This window comes from Canis lupus, chromosome 36, assembly GCF_048164855.1.
Source record: "Canis lupus baileyi chromosome 36, mCanLup2.hap1, whole genome shotgun sequence".
In the NCBI taxonomy this organism is placed as follows: domain Eukaryota; kingdom Metazoa; phylum Chordata; class Mammalia; order Carnivora; family Canidae; genus Canis; species Canis lupus.
In genome coordinates, this window is record NC_132873.1 from 19,194,843 (window position 1) to 19,217,554 (window position 22,712).

General features: G+C 36.1%; 1 protein-coding gene across 5 annotated transcripts in view; it reads left to right on the forward strand.

Annotated features, from left to right (window-relative positions):
- ICA1L (islet cell autoantigen 1 like) overlaps positions 1-22,712 on the forward strand; it is an 80,162-nt gene that overhangs the window by 32,907 nt on the left and 24,543 nt on the right. For 4 of the 5 annotated variants that reach the window (XM_072813061.1, XM_072813057.1, XM_072813059.1 and 1 more), the window contains exons 6-11: positions 832-1,030; positions 2,748-2,873; positions 4,221-4,319; positions 5,568-5,650; positions 8,098-8,141; positions 21,110-21,184. In XM_072813061.1, the coding sequence (XP_072669162.1) occupies positions 832-1,030; positions 2,748-2,873; positions 4,221-4,319; positions 5,568-5,650; positions 8,098-8,141; positions 21,110-21,184 (626 nt within the window). The remainder of the gene's footprint in view (positions 1-831; positions 1,031-2,747; positions 2,874-4,220; positions 4,320-5,567; positions 5,651-8,097; positions 8,142-21,109; positions 21,185-22,712) is intronic. The other variant, XM_072813060.1, reaches the window with a different exon arrangement.

Genomic DNA, 22,712 nt, shown 5'->3' on the forward strand with positions numbered 1-22,712 from the left:
GAAATTACAAAGGGACAATCAATACAAGGCCCTTCAGTGCCACTAAGTCAAAAAAGCAGACCAGAGGAGCTGGGTTTGATTTGTGTTTCTTAAATCCTTGGTTTTTTTGTCCTCATCCTTAGCTGCTAAGAACTCAATACTCATTAGTTCTTCTAGCATTTTATCTGCTTTTCTATACCTAATTTGTCATATGAAAGACTTTCTATTTATCTAGGATTATGCTTTGTGAATACAGGATCTCTTTTACCCATGGAACTCTTTTCTAAATGCAGATTTACTTGGCAGATTATTTATACATGGATTAATATCCAAAATGTTGCAAAAATTATGTATTTCTTAGAATAAGAAAAGGGAGAGATACAGACACATTATTATAAGTCAGTCGGAGAAGGACAAACATTATATGTTCTCATTCGTTTGGGGAATATAAATAATAGTGAAAGGGAATATAAGGGAAGGGAGAAGAAATGTGTGGGAAATATCAGAAAGGGAGACAGAACGTAAAGACTGCTAACTCTGGGAAACGAACTAGGGGTGGTAGAAGGGGAGGAGGGCGGGGGGTGGGAGTGAATGGGTGACGGCACTGGGGGTTATTCTGTATGTTAGTAAATTGAACACCAATAAAAAATAAATTAAAAAAAAACAATTCAAGGTTGGCTGTATGATCTTTATTTGCTTTCTAAAGTTCCTTAGGCATCTTAATAATTTCCTGTTTTATGGACTCATCTTGACAGCAGATATGCTGATATGCTTTATGGTTTTAAACCTTTGTTTTTATTTGTTTTGTTCATGGGATGTACATCCCTCTCATTTTTACCTCTCCGTCATTAGATTGGCCCTGTATACGCCTCTGTCTCGTCTTAAGCAAGAAGTAGCAACTTTCAGTCAAAGGGCAGTATCTGATACCTTGATGACAATTAATCGGATGGAGCAAGCACGCACAGAATACAGAGGAGCCCTGCTGTGGATGAAAGATGTATCCCAAGAACTGGACCCAGACACCCTAAAACAAATGGAAAAGTTCAGAAAAGTATGAAAATACATCCTTTTCCTTTTCTTGATACACATACCCATTGAACTTATACAGAATAATCAAGACCATAAAATATCAAGCTATTTTCAAAACACGTTATATTATAAATTCTTGGTTCCTTGGAGATCTTTGAAGTACAAAAACTTTTTACACTTTTTTTTTAACTCTTTGACATCCCTACTCCATCAACCTTTTCCATTAATTTTTTTATCCTTTTCATAATAGGTATCATTGCCCTTTAGGTGTTGCTTCCCTGTACTTTTGGGATTTGTTTGCAGGAGGGAAATAGTTTGTTAAATGAGGAATAAATAAATAATTTAAGTAAAAATTCAGATAAATAACTTATTATAAGAAAAAGTGAAGATTATCAGATTTTTCTTCTTCTACAATACATAGTTTGACCACAGACTTTTAAAGTATGTATGGACTTATGTTTTTGCTAAATAAACTACTTATGAATTGTATCCCCTAAATTTACCATATATGAATAATAAAATTCACTCTTTTATTTCATATGTATTAAGAGTACATATAATACAAATCATAGTTAATATTGATGGATTCTTTATACCAGCTGTATAGGTCACAGCAACCTGTTATTCTTTCCACTTTATAATCCTTGACAATTAGAATACAATCCAAGGGAGTTGTTAGACAACATTGTGAATACAGTAATGTCACTGAATTATATATTTTTTAATGGTTAAGTTTATGTTATCTGAATTTCACCTATGCTTTAATAAAGAAGAATGATTTTAAACTTATCTGGACCCAAATAGCCCTGCACAGTCTGGTTCCTGGCATGTGTGCAGCCGCATCTTGCACTTTCTATACTCTAGCCCTTTCCATGCCCCAGGAAGGAATATGCTCTAGCCTCTTCCATATTGTTCTGCAAACATATTAAGCTCTTTGCCCACCTCCCACACCCAGGACTTTTGTCTTTGATTTTCCCCAAGCCTGGGATGCTCTTCTCAGAATCTTGGCCTGGCTCACCTACCATCTTTCTGTCCCAGTTCACACATCTTGCATGAGCTCACCAAAGGCCTCCCTGATCATCTTACCAAAAGTTATCATTCCTTTTCACTTGTATGTTATCTTTGCAACTTGAGAGGATCTTATATATTTATTTGCTACTGTTTTTCCTGTGCCTCCCCATTCAAGGATGGTAGGAAAGAACATTGTTTTGTTCACCACAATATCCCAGTGCCTGGCACAAAATAGATACCTTATAAATATATGTTGAATGAATTAATAAGTGTATTAAAGGTTGAGTATTCATACTTGTGTATAAGAAATATGACAGGCCTATATTTAAATTTATAAATCTATCTCCATGATTCAGAACTATCATTAATGCTTCTCAACACTTTAACTTGTCCTTTTTCTGTTCATTCTTCTATTAGCTACATATTATCCATCAGTAGTTTTGGATGTTTCTTTTTATTTGGAATCTTTGGAGTTATTTCTTCTTAACTATACTTTCCATTTATCACTGCATACTTTCTCAGCATAAAGATATTTACTAGAAAGAACCTCCTGCAATTACTAAAAATAGCCAAAATCTTTACCATTAATTATGAAATAATAATACAAGGAAAGGGAATTAGTCTTCCTTATTACAATTTCATGTATCTGAAAATATGTATCATGAGCCTGTGTGGTATATTTATATCTGTATTATCAGTAATAATAACAACTATTATTGTGGTTGCAGGTACAGATCCAAGTGAGAAATAGCAAAGCTTCTTTTGACAAGTTAAAGATGGATGTTTGTCAGAAAGTGGATTTACTTGGAGCTAGTCGCTGCAATATGTTATCTCACTCACTCACTACCTACCAGGTACCCACCTCCATGGTCAGCATGTCCTTGATGAGTGGTGAGACTCCTTTTTAAAAGTTGTCTAAAGGGTATAAAAAAGTGCTTAATTAATCAGATTCCTTTGACTTTGAAAAGTGACTCACCGAGGTTATGATAGAGAATCATAGAATTCTAGGCTGAAAAAGGCCTTAGGGATTATCTACTCCTGTATCTTCATGTTGTTCTCTTTGGTGTTCTAGGAGAGGGAGACTTAGGGGCTATCTAGGTTCACGTGGCAGGATTCGCAGCTCATTAACCCTGGTTCACCCAGAACTGCTCCACCTTAAACTACATACAGTTTCATTTAAAGCAAAGATGCTGTGGCCCAATAGTTTAAAACTTCGTCATTTTATAGCTGAGGAAAGTGATCCCTAGAATTAAAGTAAGTGGCAATGTTGGGCTAAAAACCTAAGTTTGCTCATGCTGGGCCACGTGTTCTTTTCATTCTGTCAAGTTGCTGTCTCCCACCACTTTCACCTCAACAGTCTCACCTATGCTTTTATTACCCCAAATCACACATATATAGCATGCAGTGAATAAGTCAGATGTTAATTAGTAGCAGTGACTAATTTTAACAGATATTTGTGAATAGCAAAATAGAATAAACTCTATTTACATAAGATAATAATAAACTAAAGGGAGTGGACATTCACTGGGGCTTGTAGGAAATCTACCTCCTTCAGCTCAGTACTGTGGAATTCAGGAGTCAGGAAAGTATGCACTTGAAAATAAAAGTATCTGGCAGTCCATGTAGCATACACCTGAAACACAATAGCTATTAGTCCAATTCTCCTTTATTCTCTCCACTCAGCCCCCTCATTTTGGATAGGAACTTTTAAGCACCAGGAGAATGTCCAATTACTTGATTTGGCATGAGAACACTTTTTTTTGGTCTTTCTTATGCCATAACTGAAAGACCAAATTTAGTGGCTTATATAATTTTTTTCCTAGTTAGTAAAGGGTTATATATGCTTACCAACATAAAGATTTACACATATACCCCTTGTACAAATATAGTATTTTTGTGCTTTTAACATTTCTCTTTTGGACTCTTCAGAAGATGTTCTCATCTATTAGCATTACTCTCTAGCTGACTCCAGTGTACATTCCAGAGCTGTGTACAGAAGCACATATATGTGCTGATACAGATGCTACTTCTTATGCAGAATTACTATTTACACTGCTTCCTGGTTCCCCAAACCTAGAAATTTATTTTACTTCCTGCTGCTTATTATTCAGCAACCATTCATCTGCCTACACTAGTGAGGAAAAATAGCAGTGAAAAAAATTGTAACTGTAGTGACTACCTTTTTTTTTTTTTTTCTGCAGAGGACACTGCTTGGATTCTGGGAAAAAACCGCTCGATTGATGTCCCAGATCCATGGGGCCTGTACTGGCTTTCGTCCATACGATTTTGTAGCTCTTAAGGTACACTTCTTTCCATTTCTTTTAGAGATATATTATACTTCATTTGGATAACATTGGAACTGTTTTGTTTTAAGCCTAACTTTGAATTTACAAAACATTGGAAAACATTTTTCTGCACTCCTTCAGCCAGTTGTTTTTCTGTTCCTCCCTGATTCCAAGTGCTCCCAGCAATATTAAACAAATACATAAGAATCCTGCTGGTAGGCTCAAGATACTGGGCCGGTGTCGGGGGGGATAAAAGAGCGAGCAAAAGAAAAGAAAATTAAAATGTAAACGAGGTAAGAAAAAGTTATGGGAAAGAAAAACTTAAGAGGCACAAGCAATGGAAAATGGTCATTGGTTTTGAAAAACAACTAGAGTACCTACCTGACAATTTTAGAAGCTAAAGAAATTTCCTTTCTTTACTTTTATACAAATGTGGTAGTGTAATTCATGATGCAGAAGTTATGGGTGACTGCAGCTGAAGAGAGTACTGTATTTTATTAGATCAGCTCTTTCTGTTGCCTACATGTAAAAGGTGTTCTTGGGCTTTTAACATTTGTATGTCTTCCTGTCAGCCTTCTTTGCATATGGCTCATTTAGCAAAACACCATGGTAAATCATTTCTTCAATTTGAGTAAGCTAGGTTTCAGTGCCTTTGAAGTTATTCTGCCTTTTTTGTTTTTTCAATAGAGCTTGAAAATGTTACTGTTGAGATTACTCAAGCTAGATGTGGTATCTGATAGATTCATATCTTGCTCCTGTATATTTCTGGGGCGTGGTATGGATTTTTAAGTCATGTTCTGACATAGCATCTTCCAGTCTAATAGATACCCTTGTATTAGTCTATGTTTTTTGTTGTGTGTATGTTTTTTTTTTCTATATTAATGCTTCACTGGATAGCATACTCTGTTTTTAGGCAAATTTAATATCTAATTTCTGTTCAGATGAAGTTGAAAATATTTAGCCATATTTAGAGCATTGCAGTCAAAGTCAGAAACACAGTGTAAGTCTTCTTTGGCATATCACAGACTTGGAAACCCTGTGGCTAGCCCATGTCACAGTCTGTGTGGTTGCCATAGGCGGCCAGGAGAAACAGGGACACAGGGCTCAATTCAGATTACATTAGCTTACATTTCCCATATTTCTCACTCTCAACTATAGAATTATCCCTATTTTATGTTGTTCTTTAGAATTTTTATTCTCATTTTGTTTGCACAAAGAGAGAAACAGATTCCATCTACTTAACATTGAATTTCTTGTCCTTAGCAACTGCAAGACACTCCAAGCAAGCTTACTGAAGACCACAAAGAGCAAATAGAAAGCAATTCTCTCACTGAAAACCTCAATAAGTAAGCAGGCAGAAGTGTGATGCTATGGATACTGATACATGATATATGATGTTTTTGGAAGCTGTGTATACTGATACATGATATATTTGGAAAGAATTTTTTCTCTTCTGAGTTACTGAATATTTATTTCTATGTCATTTTCCAATTAATGTTTTTAAGGTTCTTTTTTTTAAGATTTTATTTTTTATTTTATTTATTTATTCATGAGAGACAGAGAGAGAGAGGCAGAGACACAGGCAGAGGGAGAAGCAGACTCCATGCAGGGAGCCTGACGTGGAACTCGATCCTGGGTCTCCAGGATCACACCCCAGGCTGAAGGTGGCGCCAAACCCCTAAGCCACCAGGACTGCCAGGTTATTATTTTTTTTTAAGTAAGCTCTCCCCTCAATGTGGGGCTTGAACTCACAACCAAGAGAGATCAAGAATTAGCTCTACTGACTGAGCCAGCCAGGTGCCCCATTTTTCCAATTAATGTTAAACATTCGTTTTGAAGCCCTATTTCTCCCCCCATTTTCAACATGGCAGGCAAAGTTGATGGCAAGAGTACAGAACAGATTGGATTGATAACTCCAAATTCTGTAGTTTGGGAGATAGCTTTGTATTAAGAGCCCCTACCCAGTGAATTCCAAAAGGGCCAGCTTAAAAGAGAAAGGGACAAGTGCCAGCAGCTATGAAACAGAAGCTATTAAAAATCTGTCTCCAGAGCAACACAAATGAGACTGGGGCTGGTTACCTGAAAATGGGGCTTCTTGTCATGCACATCCTTTAGGTTGCCTATTTCCCTTTTATTGCATCTCACCTTTGATTTCATTTCAGAGCTGCCACTTCTCATGTTAACTAGGTTGCACTGAGTGTAGTAGTAACAAACCCAGAAATAAGACCCAAACAGTGACAAACCATATATTGTTGAGTGGAAGGTGATCCAGGATATAAGCATGTCCCTCTTTTCTCTTTGGGGAAATCTAAACAAATTTTTTTGCTAACTTGAATATATAAACAATTTAGGATGTAGATTAATTAAATGTATAGTTATAATTGAAACTTATAAGTTATACATTGACATTTAAAATACTATGTTATATAAAATATATTAATTTAGTGTTTTTTTCCATTATCACATTTCATGAAAGTTTTATTCAAAATCATCCTCAGCATTATGAAAACTACCTTTTGAGTTAACTGATTCCAAAGCATTTCACTTTTTCTTCCTTCCAAGTTATTTAAAAACCCATGTGTATATACTGTTATTGGAAATTTCATTCCAAGTCATTAGTATCTCTTTGCTCTACAAGTTTATTTTTGTGTTTTTGTTTTTTTTTTTTGCAAATAAATTCTCTGTAGGTTTCCTCTGCTATCTGAAAGTAGAGTGTCCCAATGAAACATTTCATAAGCCAGTACAGTGTAAGGCAAAGAAGTAATTACCATTACTTTTTTGTGGGAAAAATTTTTGAGTATTCCTAGACCTAAAAAATAACCTCTCAAGCTTTTCAGATATCTTGGCACACATCTTGCTAATGTATGCACAGAATAAATGGAGATGAAGCAAAGATGCACACAGACACAGTTCAGAGCTATAATGGCTTAATGCTGAGATGCTGAGTGTAGTTCCCAGGGAAGGTGCTTGGTGGGGCCACTGCTCTGAGTACATGCTACCTCTATAAGGGCTTTTTGCAAAACAAACACTCAATACTGTATTTGCTTTTTGCCTTTTTTGTAAAAGTGAAAATTGTCTTTGGATTTCTTCCAGTTAGTAAAGATAAGTACTAATGTAGGTCTTCCATAGAAGCATAATGCAAATTTTTGAAAAGCAGGGGATACCTATATTGCTTTCTACATATCTTTAAAGATTTATTAAAAACAATCTCTACTACACAATTGTGAGGTTATACCTCAAGAATAATGCCTAAATCTATGTTCAGTTTCTTCGTCTAATTTATAACCACAGATGGATGATATAAATATCCAAAATTAGTATTTACTGAGAATATTTAGGCAAATATATCTTTTTTTGCAAATATAACTTTACTGTTCAAAATAGAATAGTCCACTTTTTCTGCAATTCTTCATTCCTTCTATTTAGAGCCCAGGTATTCTTGAGCAAATCCTGCAGAGCTTGAAAACTAATCCCCACACTCTGACTTTGGTGATAGATGTTGTCTTTGAGGTGGTACTCAGCACAGTGTCTATAATACTGAATACAGTGCCTCATGCTTCATCAGTACTCAGTAAATGTTGTTGAAAGAGTAAGAGATGAAGGATTATGTTCATAGTCTGTAGATCTAGAGAAGAAATGACATTTGTCTCAGATTTTAGAAGATTGATCTACAGGACAATATTATACATGTCATCTCAGTTAAAAAAATTTTTTTTAACCATATAAAACTGTAGAATGTGAGTCCCAAGTATATTTTAACCAAAATCTTTGCATTTTTTGGTTTTTACTTTAGGTTAGTTTTGTCAGATGAGGAAGTGAGCTTGGGAAATAAACCAGGTAAGATGGTAAATTCATTAAAATGTGAAATGATCACATTTGAAATGTCAAAACAGTTTGTCACAATCTTTTTTAAAACAGATTGTATTAATATCTACTCATTTAAAAAACATTAAGTCAATTTACAAATCCCTTCTATATAAAAACTTTTGAGTTAGCTTGCTTTTTCCCCAGCTTTATTGAGTTAAAATTGACATATAACACTGTGTAAGTTTAAGGCATATGGTGTGATGATTTGATATATGTATGTATTGCTAAATGATTATTACTATAAAATTAGTTAACACCTCCATCACCTCACATAGTTACTATATATTATATCCTTTGGCGACAAGAACATTTAAGATTTATTCTCTTAGCAACAGTCAAGTGTGTAATACAGTATTATTAATTGTGGTCACCATGCTGTACATTAGATCCCCAGAACTTAATCATCTTTAGCTGGAAGTTTATACTGTTTGACCACATTTCACCGTTTTTCCCCTCATAGGCCCTATTAACCAACAATCTACTCTCTGTTTCTGAGTTTGGCTTTTTAAGATCTCACATATAAGTGAAATTATACAGTATATGTCTTTCTTTGTCTAACATATTTCACTTAACATAATGCCCTCCAGATTCATCCATGTTATTGTAAATGGTAGAATTTCTTTCTTTTTTATAAGTAAATAATACTTGATTCTATTCTACTATATATATGCATATATCTAATATTTTCTTTATCCATTTATTTGTGATGGTTACTTAGGTTGTTTCCATGTCTTGGCTATTATAAATAATACTGCAATGAACATGGGGATGCAGATACTTCTTCAAGATAGTAATTTTATTTCCTTTGGATATATACCCAGAAGTGGAAGTGTGGGAACATATGGTAGTTCTGTTTTTTTATTTTTTGAGGAACCTCTATACTGCTTTTCATAATAGCTGCACCAATTTACATTCCCACCAACAGTGCACAAGTGTTCCCATTCCTCCACATCCTATACCATATCTGTTTTCTCTTGTCTTTTTGATACTAACATTCTAACAAGTGTGAGGTGATAGCTCGCTGCGGTTTTGATTCATATTTCCCTGATGAGTAGTGTTGTTGAGCACCTTTCTATGTATGTGTTCACTGTGTATGTCTTCTTTGGTTGGAAAAATGTGTATATAGGTTCTTTTACCCATGTTTTCATCAGGTTATTCTGTTTTTGCTATTGAGTTATGAGTTCCTTACATATTTTGGATTAGAACCTCTTATTAGATAGTTTGCAAAAATTTTACCATTCTGTAGGCAGATGTGATTGAGTTTTTTGATTGTTGATTGTTCTATTGTTATTTTTTTGCTGTGGAGAGGATTTTTACTTTGATGTAGTCTTCTTTATTTTTGCTTTTGTTTCTTGTGTTTTTGTTGTCCTATGCAAAAAATTATCACCAACACCAATGTCAAGGAGTTTTTCCCTAGTTTTTTTTAAACATTTTAAAAATTGAAATATGGATGACAAATATTAGTTTCAGGTATTGAGGGGCGCCTGGGTGGCTTAGTCTGTTAAGCCTCTGCCTTTGGCTCAGATTATGATCCCAGGGTCCTCTGATGGAGCCTCATGTCAGGGAAATCCCTGCTCAGTGCGAGTCTGCTTCTCCCTCTGCCTCTGCCTGCCACTCCCCCTGCTTATTCTCTCTCGCTCTGTTAAATAAATAAATGAAAATCTATATTAGTTTCAGGTACACAACCCAGAGGTTCAACAGTTATGGACATTATACAATGTTTACCATGAATAAGTGTAGTCGCCATGCAAAATTATTACAATATTATCGTCTGTATTCCCTGTACTGTACTTTCCATTCTCATGATTTATCTGTTTTATGACTGGAAGTTTGTACCTCTTAATCCCTGTTACCTATGTTGCCTATACCTCCACCCCACTCTGCTCTGGCAACCTCTAGTTCTCTATATTTATTTATTTTTATTAAATTTTTTTATTTTACTTTTTTAAAGATTTTATTTATTTATTCATGAGAGACACAGAGAGAGAGGCAGAGACACAGGCAGAGGGAGAAGCAGGCTCCATGCAGGGAGCCCAATGTGGGACTCGATCCCTGGACTCCAGGATCATGCCCTGGGCCAAAGGCAGGTGCTAAACCGCTGAGCCACCCAGGGATCCCCAAGTTCTCTATATTTATGTGTCTGTTTCTTTTTGTTGTTGTTTTGTTTTGCCTTTTTTTTTTTTTTAGAGTCCACACGTAAGGGGAATCCTGATATTTGTCTTTCTCTGTCTGATTCATTTCACTTAGTATAATACCTCATAGGTCCATCATGTTGTCATGAATGGCAAGATTTCATTCTTTATTTTTTTTTAAAGATTTATTTATTCATTGTTCCAATTTTAGTATATGTGCTGCCGAAGCGAGCACAAGATTTCATTCTTTTTTATGGTTGACTAATTCCATTCTGTATACATGCATGATGTATATTTATAACATACTATTTTAAGCTAATAACTTCAATAGTGTATGGAAACTACACTTCTCTTCCTCTCACATTTTAATTACATATTTTTATTTACATATTTTATGCTTTAATTACATCTTTTTTATTGTGTATCTAATAACAAATTATTGTAGTTATGGTTATTTTAAATAAATGTTTGTTTTTTTAATTTTTAAACTAGAGTTGAAAGTGATTTATGCACCACTCTTCCAATATTATAGAATCTTTGACTATATATTTCCCTTTACTGATGAGATGTACAAATTCATGCAGTTTTACAAGGTTATTTAACATCCTTTCATTTCAGCCTGCAGAATGTCCTTTAGCCTTCTTTGTAAGGGAGGTCTGGTGGTGGACTTTCTCAACTTTTGTTTGTTTGGGAAGGGCTTTATCTCTCTTTCATTTCTGAAGGACAGCTTTGCTGGGTATAATATTCTTGAGGCTTTGTTTTTTCTTTTTTTTTCTTTCAGTATTTTGAATATGTCATATGCCTTTCTCCTGGCCTGCACAGTTTCTCCTGAGAAATCTGCTCACAGTCTTACAGGGGCTCCTTGATATGTGACAAATCACTTTTTTCTTGCTGCTTTTAAAATTCTGTCTTTGACTTTTGACTATAATTACTATAAGTTGTCTGTCAGTAGGCAGAGCTGCTGCTCATGCTCTGAGGTTGGGGGAAGCCCTTTGACTGCATTTTGTCTTTAAGTGGTGCTATGACTGGAATCTCTGGTAAAGGGCTGTGCTCTGAGGTTAGGCAGGGTCAGTAGCTAGGTTTCACTGTCATCTCGGATCAGGCAGGATTACTGAGTATGCTCCTTAGCCAAATGGTGCCGCTGCCTACCCTCTTTTTCTCAGGCGGGTCATAGGCAGGGCTTCATGATCTGATATGGTCTCAGCCTGTGCTTTGCAATTAGGTAGGACTGCAGAGGCTGGGTTCTAAATCATGTAGGATGGTGGCTATGCTCTGTTATTAGGCAAGGTTGCTGGCTACACTGCCTAGTTGAGTGGGCCTCATGCTTTACTGCATGATTGGACAGGGCTTGAGGCTGTGCCTCACAGCTGGGAGTGAATGGGCTCCCTGTTTGAGTGAGACTGCAGGCTGTGCTTAGCAATGGGGCATGGCCACCAGCTTGGCTTCAGTTCCAGGCAGGGCTACAGACTGGAGTTGCTGCTAGGCAGCACTGTAAGCTGGGTTGTGATGCTCACTACTAGGGCCTCCTGGTGAGCTAGGCAAGAGGTTATGCTTCCTACTTGGGAGGGGCTGCTGACTTCTCTTTCTGGGTGGGTGGCAGGATATGCTCTGCAACTTCCCAGGGTCTCAGTCCAGGCTTCCTGGTCAGGTGGAACAAGAGGCTATACTAAGTAAAGAGTTAGCTTTCTAGCAGTACCTAATTAGAAAGTGTATTTACTTTTTTTTTAGGAAATTTTGATTTTCTCTAAAATTAGACCTTTAATGTAGATATTTCTTTCACAGGGTTGTATGACTAAGTTTCAGGCTTTTCCTCACACTTAAACACATGTTCTTATTTTTTTTATAAATACATATTATGTATACAATCAGTATATATTCAATCAGTGTGGCTTCAGAGCCAGAAAAATCAGTTTGAATGCCAGCTTTTAAAAACAAGTAATTTATACCTCTCTTATTTTTCTCATCTGAAATATGAGTCATATATTCCTATCTTAAAAAGATATTAAGACTAGAGATAATATTTATAAACTACATAGCATATGATAGGTGTGCAGTAAATGCAAGAGGCATTTTTAAATGAACACATAAGGGCAGCCCTTGTGGCTCAGCAGTTTAGCACCACCTACAGCCCAGGGCCTGATCCTGGAGACCCAGGATCAAATCCCATGTCAGGCTCCCTGCATGGAGCCTGCTTCTCCCCCTGCCTGTGTCTCTGCCTCTCTCTCTCTCCTCTCTGTGTATTCTCATGAATAAATAAATAAAATCTTTTTTAAAAAAAGTTAAAAACTTAAAAAAAATGAATGAACACATAAATACAGATAATACTGATAAACCATAATAATCATAGACTTGTATATATAACATAGCTTCAAAATATGTTCAAGGACACCTGGGTGGCTTAGTGGTTGAGTGTCTGCCTTTGGATCAGGGTGTGATCTCAGGGTCCCAGGATTGAGTCTGGCATCAGGCTCCCCATGGGGGGCCTGCTTCTCTCTCTGCCTGTGTCTCTGTATCTCTCTCTGTATCTCTCATGAATAAATTAAAAAATATATATATATATACATGTCCAAATGATTAGCTTCCTTCAGGTATATAATCCTGTACCCAAGTAGAGAATATTTTTTTAAAGTCCCTGATAAAATATAATGTACATTATTGTAGTTTCACAGCCATTTGTAGCATTATTCAATCTTTTATATTTATTTTTTTTTAAGATTTTATTTATTCATGAGAGAGAGAGAGAGTTAGAGACACAGGCAGAGGGAGAAGCAGGCTCCATGTAGGGAGCTCGATGTGGGACTCCATCCCAGGTCTCCAGGATCACGTCCTGGGCTGAAGGCAGCGTCAAACCGCTGAGCCACCCAGGCTACCCTTATTCAATCTTTTAAAACCTGCTGTATCAGTAGTTATGTCCACTTTTAAAAAATATTTTATCTATCTATCTATCTATCTATCTATCTATCTATCTATCTATCTAGAGAGATACAGAAAGGACACAAGTTGGAGGAGGAGCAGAGGGAGAGGGAGAGAAAGAATCCTGAGCAGGCTCTGCACTGAGCATGGACCCTAATGGGCTTGATCTCATGACCCTGAGATCATGTCCATGCCAAAATCAAGAGTTGGATGCTCAACTGACTGAGCCACCCACACATCCCATTATGTCCACTTTTAAATTCCAGACATTTGTTCCTTTCCTCTTTTTTTCTTAAGTAATCCTGCTAAAGATTTATTTTTCCTTCAACAAATCAACTTTTGGTTTTGTTAAACTTATCTCTTGAATCTTTGTTTCTGTTTCATTAATTAATTTTTTTCCTAAAAATAATATTTTAGTTTTTTAAGACTAAAAGCTAATTATTTGTGCTGCTTTAAATCTTTTATATCTTTATTAATTTTTAATTTACTTGATGTATCAATAATTGAGAAATGTGTTTTGAAATCTCTGCTGGAAGTGATTTTCATTCTTCCTGTAGTTTTTCAATTTATATACTCTGAGGATTTTAGAGTGATGGTTGCATATAAGTTTGGACTTTTTTAGAAAAACATTTTATTTATTTATTTTAGAAGGGGGAGCATAAACGGGGGAGGGAGAGAAGAAGAGGGAGAGAACCTCAAGCAGACTCCTTTCCAAGCACAGAGCCTGAGGCAGGCCCCAATCTTATGACCTTGAGACTGTGACCTGAGCTGTAACCGAGAGTTGGACACTCAACTGACTGAGCCACCCAGGTGCCCCAGTTTTAGAATTCTTATATCTGTTTAGCAAATTAATCTGTCATCAATATAATGACCCCTCCTGTCCCTATTATTAATTCTTATCTTATAGTTTCCTCTGTATGATATTAGCTTAGCTTAAATAGTTTTGTTTTTGTTAGTATTTGCTTTACATACCTTTTTCTGCACTTTTACTTTCAACTTTTCCATGTTCTTATATCCCTCAGGACCCTGATCGTGTTGCTGCAGAGCACGCAACATTTAGGTTATGTCTCTTATAAATAAGATTAAGATGGATTTTTTTTAAAGACCCCATATGTAAGTTTGTCTTTCTTTTACTTGATGAGTTTAGTCCATTTACATTGACTGTCATGATTTATATTTGGACCTGTACTTTCTGTTTTCTCTTTGTTTTGTTCTTCTACCCCATTCTTTTGTCCCCTGTTTTGCCTTATTTTGGATTGATTAAGGTTTTTTCATTTGTTTTTAAAGATTTCTTAGTCCTTTTCTTTCCCTATGTACTAGCTTGGAATTTATACGTTTTATTTTTGGTTTTGGTGGTTTCACTTGAATTTTATCCTAAATACTTTATTTCATTTTTTTAAAAGGTTTTATTTATTTATTCATGATAGACAGAGAGAGAGGGGAAGAGACATAGGCAGAGGGAGAAGCAGGCTCCACGCCGGGAGCCGACGCGGGACTCGATCCCGGGACTCCAGGATCGCGCCCTGGGCCGAAGGCAGGCACCAAACCGCTGAGCCACCCAGGGATCCCCTTATTTCTTTTTTTTTTTTTAATTTTTATTTATTTATGATAGTCACACACAGAGAGAGAGAGAGGCAGAGACACAGGCAGAGGGAGAAGCAGGCTCCATGCACCGGGAGCCTGACGTGGGATTCGATCCCGGGTCTCCAGGATCGCGCCCTGGGCCAAAGGCAGGCGCCAAACCACTGCGCCACCCAGGGATCCCCCTTATTTCATTTTTTAAAAAGATTTTATTTATTTATTCATGAGAGACACACAGAGAGAGGGGCAGAGACACAGACAGAGGGAGAAGCAGGCTCCATGCAGGAGCCCAACGTGGGACTTGATCCCGGGTCTCCATGATCATACCGTGGGCGGAAGGCAGTGCTAAACTGCTAAGCCACCTGGGCTTCCCTCATAAATACTTTAAATAAAGGCTAGCTTTGTAACTATCTCAGTATTCCTAAAACATTACAAAGATCTTAAAAAACTAAACCCAGTTACTCCCATTCCATTTCATCAACTATTATTCTTCAGTATTTTATTTCTCTTTTTGTGATCTTCTATACAAATAATAAAAAATATTTTTGTTTTATGAAGAAATGTTACTTACATTTTACTGGTATTTTCCTTTGTTACTATTTCTTTATATATTTCAGATCTTCATTGTGATCTCATTTTCCTTTTCTGTAGTTAGAGCTTTTAGTTTGGAAGTTAGTGAGATGCCATGATGGTAAATTTAGCCATTTGGCTTATGTTTATCTGAAAATAATTGTTATTTCTCATTTTTGAAGATTTTATTTGACCCAGAGATAGAGGGGCAGAGAGGGAGGGAGCTTAGCAGGGAGCCTGATGCAGGGCTTGATCTCAGGATCCCGGGATCATGACTTGAACTGAAGGCAGATGTTTAACTGACTAAGCTGCCCAGGCACCCCAATTTCTCATTTTTGAAAGGCAGTTTGCTCAGTAACAACTTTAGGTTGGTTGGTATTTTCTTTCACCACTTTGTAAATATTGTTCTATTGTTTTCTATTTTCCCTGGGTGTTGAAAAATCTTGTTAGTCTAATTATTGTTCCTTTATAGTGAATTTGGTTTTTATTTCTGGTTGCTTTTAGGATATGCTGTTTGTTTTTGGTATTCCCTGCTGTCTCAGTACAATGTGTCTAAATATGAAAGGTTTTTTGTTTTTTCATCTTTCATAATATAAGTTGTATTTCCTGTACCTGTGTCTTTTACCAGTTCTGGAAAATACTCAATCATTATTTCCTTTTTTGTTTATATGATATTTATACATACTTCCACCATTATCTTTTACAATATTGCTTCACCTCCATTTTCTCTGTTTTCTTCTGTGGAACTCCATTAAGCTTATGTTGGACCTTTTCATTCATCTTCCATATATTTTATCTTCTCTTTCATATTTTCCATCTCCCTTCCTTCTGTGCAGCATTCTATGTAAGTTCTTCAGACCTATTTTTCACTAATTTTCTCTTCTTACATTAAACCTAGTGTTTAATCTATATGAATTTCCCACCTCCCCAACAACCATGCTTTTTATTTCTAAGAGTCCTATTTGGTTTTTTTTTGTTGTTTGTTTGTTTTTTGTTTTTTGTTTTTTTACAAATCTATGCCTCACTGGTTTTTATAATCCTTAAATCCTTAGTTCTTTCTCACCTTTTGACTCATATCTTTATCTAAAAATATACATATTTGAAGAGGTGACTTTGTTATTTATTGGTTTCCTCTCAATTTTCTTGTGTAACTCATCCGCTTGTTTGTTTAGTGATTTCTGATTGTAAGCTAATATTTGTTTGCTCTTTAACTGTGGGGCTTAAAAGACTTTTCTCTAGATAAGTTGATATTACTTCTTTCTAGAGCCAGGGAACATTCTGCCTCATGACTACTATGACTTCCGTTCCTGGGCCTTTGCTTAACATGAGAATCCTGGGGACATCTTAGTTTCTTTGTGTTTGCTGAGGGCTTTGTCTCCAGAGAGCAGTGTAGGTATGGCATCTGCCCTTCTTTGCTTTGTTGCACACATCTCTTGTTTCCGCTCATGTCATTTGTTCCTAACAAGTCCATCAATGCATTAAAAATTTGTTTTAGGGATCCCAAGTGGCTCAGCGGTTTGGAGCCTGCCTTCAGCCCAGGGCATGATCCTGGAGACCTGGGATCAAGTCCCACATTGGGCTCCCTGCATGGTGCCTGCTTCTCCCTCTGCCTGTGCCTCTGCCTTTCTCTCTCTCTTTCTCTCATGAATAAATAAATAAAATCTTTTAAAAAAAGTTTGTTTTATAGTTTCAGCAAGTATTTTTTTTTAAGATTTTATTTATTTATTCATGAGAGACACACAGAGAGAGAGAGAGAGGCAGAGACACAGGCAGAGGGAGAAGCAGGCTCCATGCAGGGAGCCCGACGGGACTTCATCCTGGGCCTCCAGGATCATGCCCTAGGCTGTAGGCGGTGCTAAACCGCTGAGCCACCGGGGTTGCCCAAGTATTTTTTTTGTAAGACAGGGTGCTTCTGAGTATATAGTCTCTTATATTTCCAGGTAGCATTCATTGGTCATAATAATAGGAACATTTTAAAAATATTCTGTGTTCCTGAGACCAAGAAAATACCATCACTACTTGTAGGAGAGGAAACTGGGATAATGTTTCTGAAAAATACATTCATCCTAGAATTCAATTCAATAATTTTACTTTTAGAACTATCTTGTGTAAGTAATTTGGAATGCCTTCAAGCATTTATTTCCTGAGATATTTATTGAAGTGGTATTTTATATAATGAAATAAACTATGCCATTTGAGCCAGCCTTTCTTTCTGATATACCTATGTAGATCCCAATCTCATACACATCTGTAGCATTAAAATGAAATAAAACCAGGGACACCTGGGTGGCTCAGTTGGTTAGGTGTCCAACTCTTGATTTTGGCTTAGGTTGTGTTCTCAGAGTCGTGGGATTAAGCCCTGAGTCAGGCTTCATGCGTAGTGGAGTCTGCTTCTCTCCTTCTCCCTCTGCCCCTCCTCACATGCTGTCCTCACTCTCTCTCAAAGAAATAATAAATCTTAAAAAAAAAAAAAAGGAAATAAAACCAAACCCCACATAAATCATACCAAAAGCAATGTGGAGTAAAGCAGATCATTATTAAAGATTTCTGGGGAAGAGAGAGGAAGGAAGTTACCCTGTGTCTTAAACAGCAACACTTCCTTAAAGATCTTTAATACCTCTATATTTCACAAACTCTTTCTAGAGCTTGCCAAAATTTCCATGGTGTTACTGTCACCCATTCCCTCCTGCCCTCCAACCCTGATTCTCCTCCTCTTCACTTCCTTCTAGCCAGAGAGAATCTCTTCCCATTTCTACATTTTTCCAAAGTTCAACTGAAGTCTTTAGTGATAGAGTCTGTTTTTTCTTTTTTATCTTTTGTAGTTTTTCACCATCTTTATACTATTTGAACTTAGAACCTAATTTATCTTTTGCCTCCTTATCTTAAAGCTAAATAACACTGAGTTCCTTATACCTTTCTTTAGATTATTATGGTTGATTTAATTTTTCCATTTTCTTTTGTAGTATCCCAAATTGAGCATCAAATTTTAAGAAGAGTGTAGTAGGGATATTACTGCCTTGTCTTTAGACATATTACACCCGTTCATCTCACTGTATGGCAACACTGTTCATGTTGTACGTAGGAAACCTATACATTTCATTATGTTTTTTAAAAAATGTCCTTGATAATAGTTGAAGATGTGAAAATCTTGGGCTTTTTTTTTTTTTTCCTTTGGTTATTAAATATTTTTCCTGGTCTGTGTATTTATACTGAGGTACAGGTAAATTATGTGGGAAAATGGCTCCCACATTAATAATAGGGCATAATTTGTCTCAGTATACACCCCAAACTTGGACAGTTTTTTAAAAAAACAACCTTTTGGGTACCTATGTGGCTCAGTTGGTTAAGCGTCTGCCTTCAGCTTAGGTCATGATCCCCAGGGTTCTGAGATCAAGTCCCCATGCTTGGCAGGGAGTCTCCTTCTCCCTGTACTCCTCCTCCCTGCTTGTGTTCACTCTTTCTGTCTCTCATAAACATTCTCTCTCATGCTCATTCTCTCAAATAAATAAAATCTTAAAAAAAGAACAAGCGAAAAACAAAAATAACATTTGGCTTGGGGAGCTTTGGGAAGTATGCTGTCTTTAAAAAGCATATATGTTGGATTTTTCACTTCATATGAAATCACTGTTATTCTCACTTTTTGTTCTGTTTACAGCTATGCACATAAATATCTGATGCGCAGAGACATGGAGATCAGAAAAAAACATAAAATGAACTTCCAGAGAATACAGAATTAGACACAGGTCCACCAGGAAAGAATAGGCTTTTGAATGTGAAAACCTTTATTTAATTGAGGTATAAATGACATGCTAATTTCAGATTTAGAACATAATGACTTGATAGTTGCATTATAGTGTGAAAAGATCACCACGATAAGTCTAGTTCACATCCATCACCATATATAGTTAGAACATTTTTTTCTCGTGATGAGAATTTTTTAAGATTTACTCATTCAGCAACATTCCAGTATATAATATAATATTATTAACTAGTCACCGGGCTACACATTACATACCTATTATTTATTTTATAACCAGAAGTGTGTACCTTTTGAACCCCTTTACCTATTTTGCACCCCCACCACCTCTGGCAACCACCAAGTCTGGTCTATCTGTGAGCTGGGTTTTTATGTCTTTTTGTTCTTTATACCCAACACAGAAGCAAGATAATACAGTATTTGTCTTTCTCTGTCTTATTTCACATGGCATAATGTCTGTAAGGTCCATCCATGTTATTGAAAATGAAAAACAGCAAGATTTCATTTTTTTGATGGCTGATTAGTATTCCAGAGAGTGTGTGTGTGTGTGTGTGTGTGTGTGTGTGTGTGTATTGCATTTTCCTTACCATTTATCCATTGATGGACACTTAAGTTGTTTCTGAGTCTCGGTTATTATAAATAATACAATGAACGTGGGGCTACATCTTTGAGGTAGTGGTTTTGGGTTTCTTTGTTTGTTTGTTTTTTTTTTTCAGATAAAATACCCAGAAGTGGCATTGCTGGATCATTTGGTGGTTCTATTTTTAATCGGGGGGGGGGGCGGGAACCTCCATACTGTTTTCAATAGCAGTTGTACCAATTTACATGGAATGTGAAAACTTTTAACTTTCAAGGGGATATAGATGTTAACAAAGGCCCTGAATATCTGTGGGTATTATAAAGTTATTTGTGTGTGTATACATACGTATATATATAAATTATGTATATTGTATCTTTCTCAACTTTAGATGGGGTTACTCCTGATAAACCCATCCTAAGTTGAAAATAATAAGTTGAACATCTGAAACTAATATAAACTATATAACACTGTATGTAAACTATACTGGAATTAAAATAAATTTTTTTAATAAAGCATTTTCTTTTTTTAATTTTTTTTTTATGATAGTCACACAGAGAGATAGAGAGAGGCAGAGACATAGGCAGAGGGAGAAGCAGGCTCCATGCACCGGGAGCCCGACGTGGGATTCGATCCCGGGTCTCCAGGATCGCGCCCTGGGCCAAAGGCAGGCGCCAAACCACTGCGCCACCCAGGGATCCCTAAAATAAATTTTTTAAATCAAATAAGAAAAAATATATATTCCTTCTATACCAAAAAAAAGCAAATATCATAATTTGAAATTCATTTGATATATCTAACATACTGAACATCAGAACTTATCTTGGCCTACCTTAAGTGTGCTCAGAATACTTACATTAGTCTGCAGGTGGGCAAATGATCTAACACAAAGCCTATTTTATAATTAAGTATTAAATATCTCATGTAATCTATTGAATACTGCACTGAAACTGAAAACAGAATGGTTTTATGGGTACAGAAGGTTGCTTATCTATTATCACATGGCTGAGAAGGAGCTGTGGCTTGTTGCAGCTGTCCTGCATCACAGAAGAATATTGTATTGCATATCACTAGCCCAGGAAAAAATCTACATCAAAATTTGAGGTACAGTTTCTGCTGAATGTGTATCTCTTTTGCATCATTATAAAGTAAAAATTTGTAAGTCAAACCAGTGTAGGGGATCTCTGTGTAAGTAGGGGACCATCTATGCACACAAATATACATGTTTATGCACACAAATGTGATTTTTATATATGGTTCTTTAAATTTTTTACATCTCGCCTTTATGTGTATTATTAACAGATTTGGCCAAGTGAACACTTAGGCTGAATTATTATAAAATGTAACAGTAAATAAGCATGCTAAATTTCTCCTTGTTCAGTTTATCCTTTATGTGCTTGTGTTTCAGCAGCCGACGATGACAAGGAAAAACATTTTCAAATAAGAGAGTTTGGAGCACCTCAGTTTTCTAACTCTGAAAATGGTAAGAAATTATAACTTCATCATATATACAGATAATTTGTTATTTAAAATTCTCTAGTTTTAATTTAATAATTATTTCCTTAACAAAACCTGTATAGTCCCTACACAGGGATGCAGCCCTGTACTTCTATTTTGTAGCACATCACAATGGAAATGAAGTCATTATTTGTTTTGTATGTGCAGACCTTTGTCCAAACATTTCTGTATAACTGTGAGGACTGGTAGGATGGTGTCTGTCTCACTGTGTGCTGTACTTTCACTCTCCAGCAGTTGTAGACCATCAGTAAATGCTACCTTGAATATCTTTCCCAATCAATTATCATTTGTCTGACTTTTCATGTAGTTGTTTCTTGCTATGTAAATTTAAAAAATAATTTTATGTAGCCAAATTTATTAATCTTTTCTTTTATTGGATCCTTTTTTTTGTCTTATGCAGAACCCAGATTAGAAGAGTTCATTTATACTGTCTTCTAGCACTTGTGTGCTTTTATTTTTTACATTAGATCCCCAATTCACTTGGAGTTTATTTAGCCATATGGTATTAGCAGTGGATTAAATGTTATCATTTCACAAGTGGCTGTGCTTTTATATCATTTTTTTAAAATGCTACCTTTGCCACAGCAATTTGAGATAGCTTCCAAATATATATAAGGTTTCTATATGTACTTGGGTCTCTTTCTGGATTTTCTTTATATTTCATTGATGTTTGCATGTACCAGTTCCACATGGTTTTAATTATAGAAACTTTCTTTTGTGTTTTATATCTGGTAGGGCTAGTATCCTTTTCAATATTTTCTTAGCTATTCTTGCACGCTTATTTTTTAATATAAACTTTCTATAATATTGTCTAGCTCTATAGAAAGGCTCATTGTTCCTCTTATTTTTTTTTTTTTAAGATTTTATTAGAGAGAGGGTGAACATGAGCAGGGGGAGGGGCAGAGAGAGAAACAGGTTCCCAGCTGAACAGATCATGATCTGCTACATGATCCCCTGGGATCATGACCCAAGCTGAAGACATATGCTTACATGATTGAGCCACCCAGGTGCCCCTCGTTGTTCTTCTTATTGTGATAACATTAAATGAGAAAACTGACAGTTTGATGGTGCTGAGACATCCTAACTAGAAACAAGGGACATTTTTCTATTTGTTAAAATTTCCTTGTGTATCTTTTTTTTTTTTTAAGATTTTATTTATTTATTGAAGAGAGAGAAAGAGAGAGAAAGAGAGAGGCAGAGGGAGAAGCAGGCTCCATGCAGAGAGCCTGACGTGGGACTCAGTCCCAGGTCTCCAGGATCACACCCTGGGCTGAAGGTGGCACTAAACCACTGGGCCACTGGGGCTGCCCATCCTTGTGTATCTTTTATATAGTTTTTTTCATATAGGTTTTGAGCAGTTTTTGTTATTTCTTTTTATATTTTTGTTGCCATTATAAATATTTTCTTTTAATATATGTATTTCTTTTCATATACATATATATGTGTAATATATATATGTGTGTATATTTTTCTTAAGTAATCTTTATGTTATG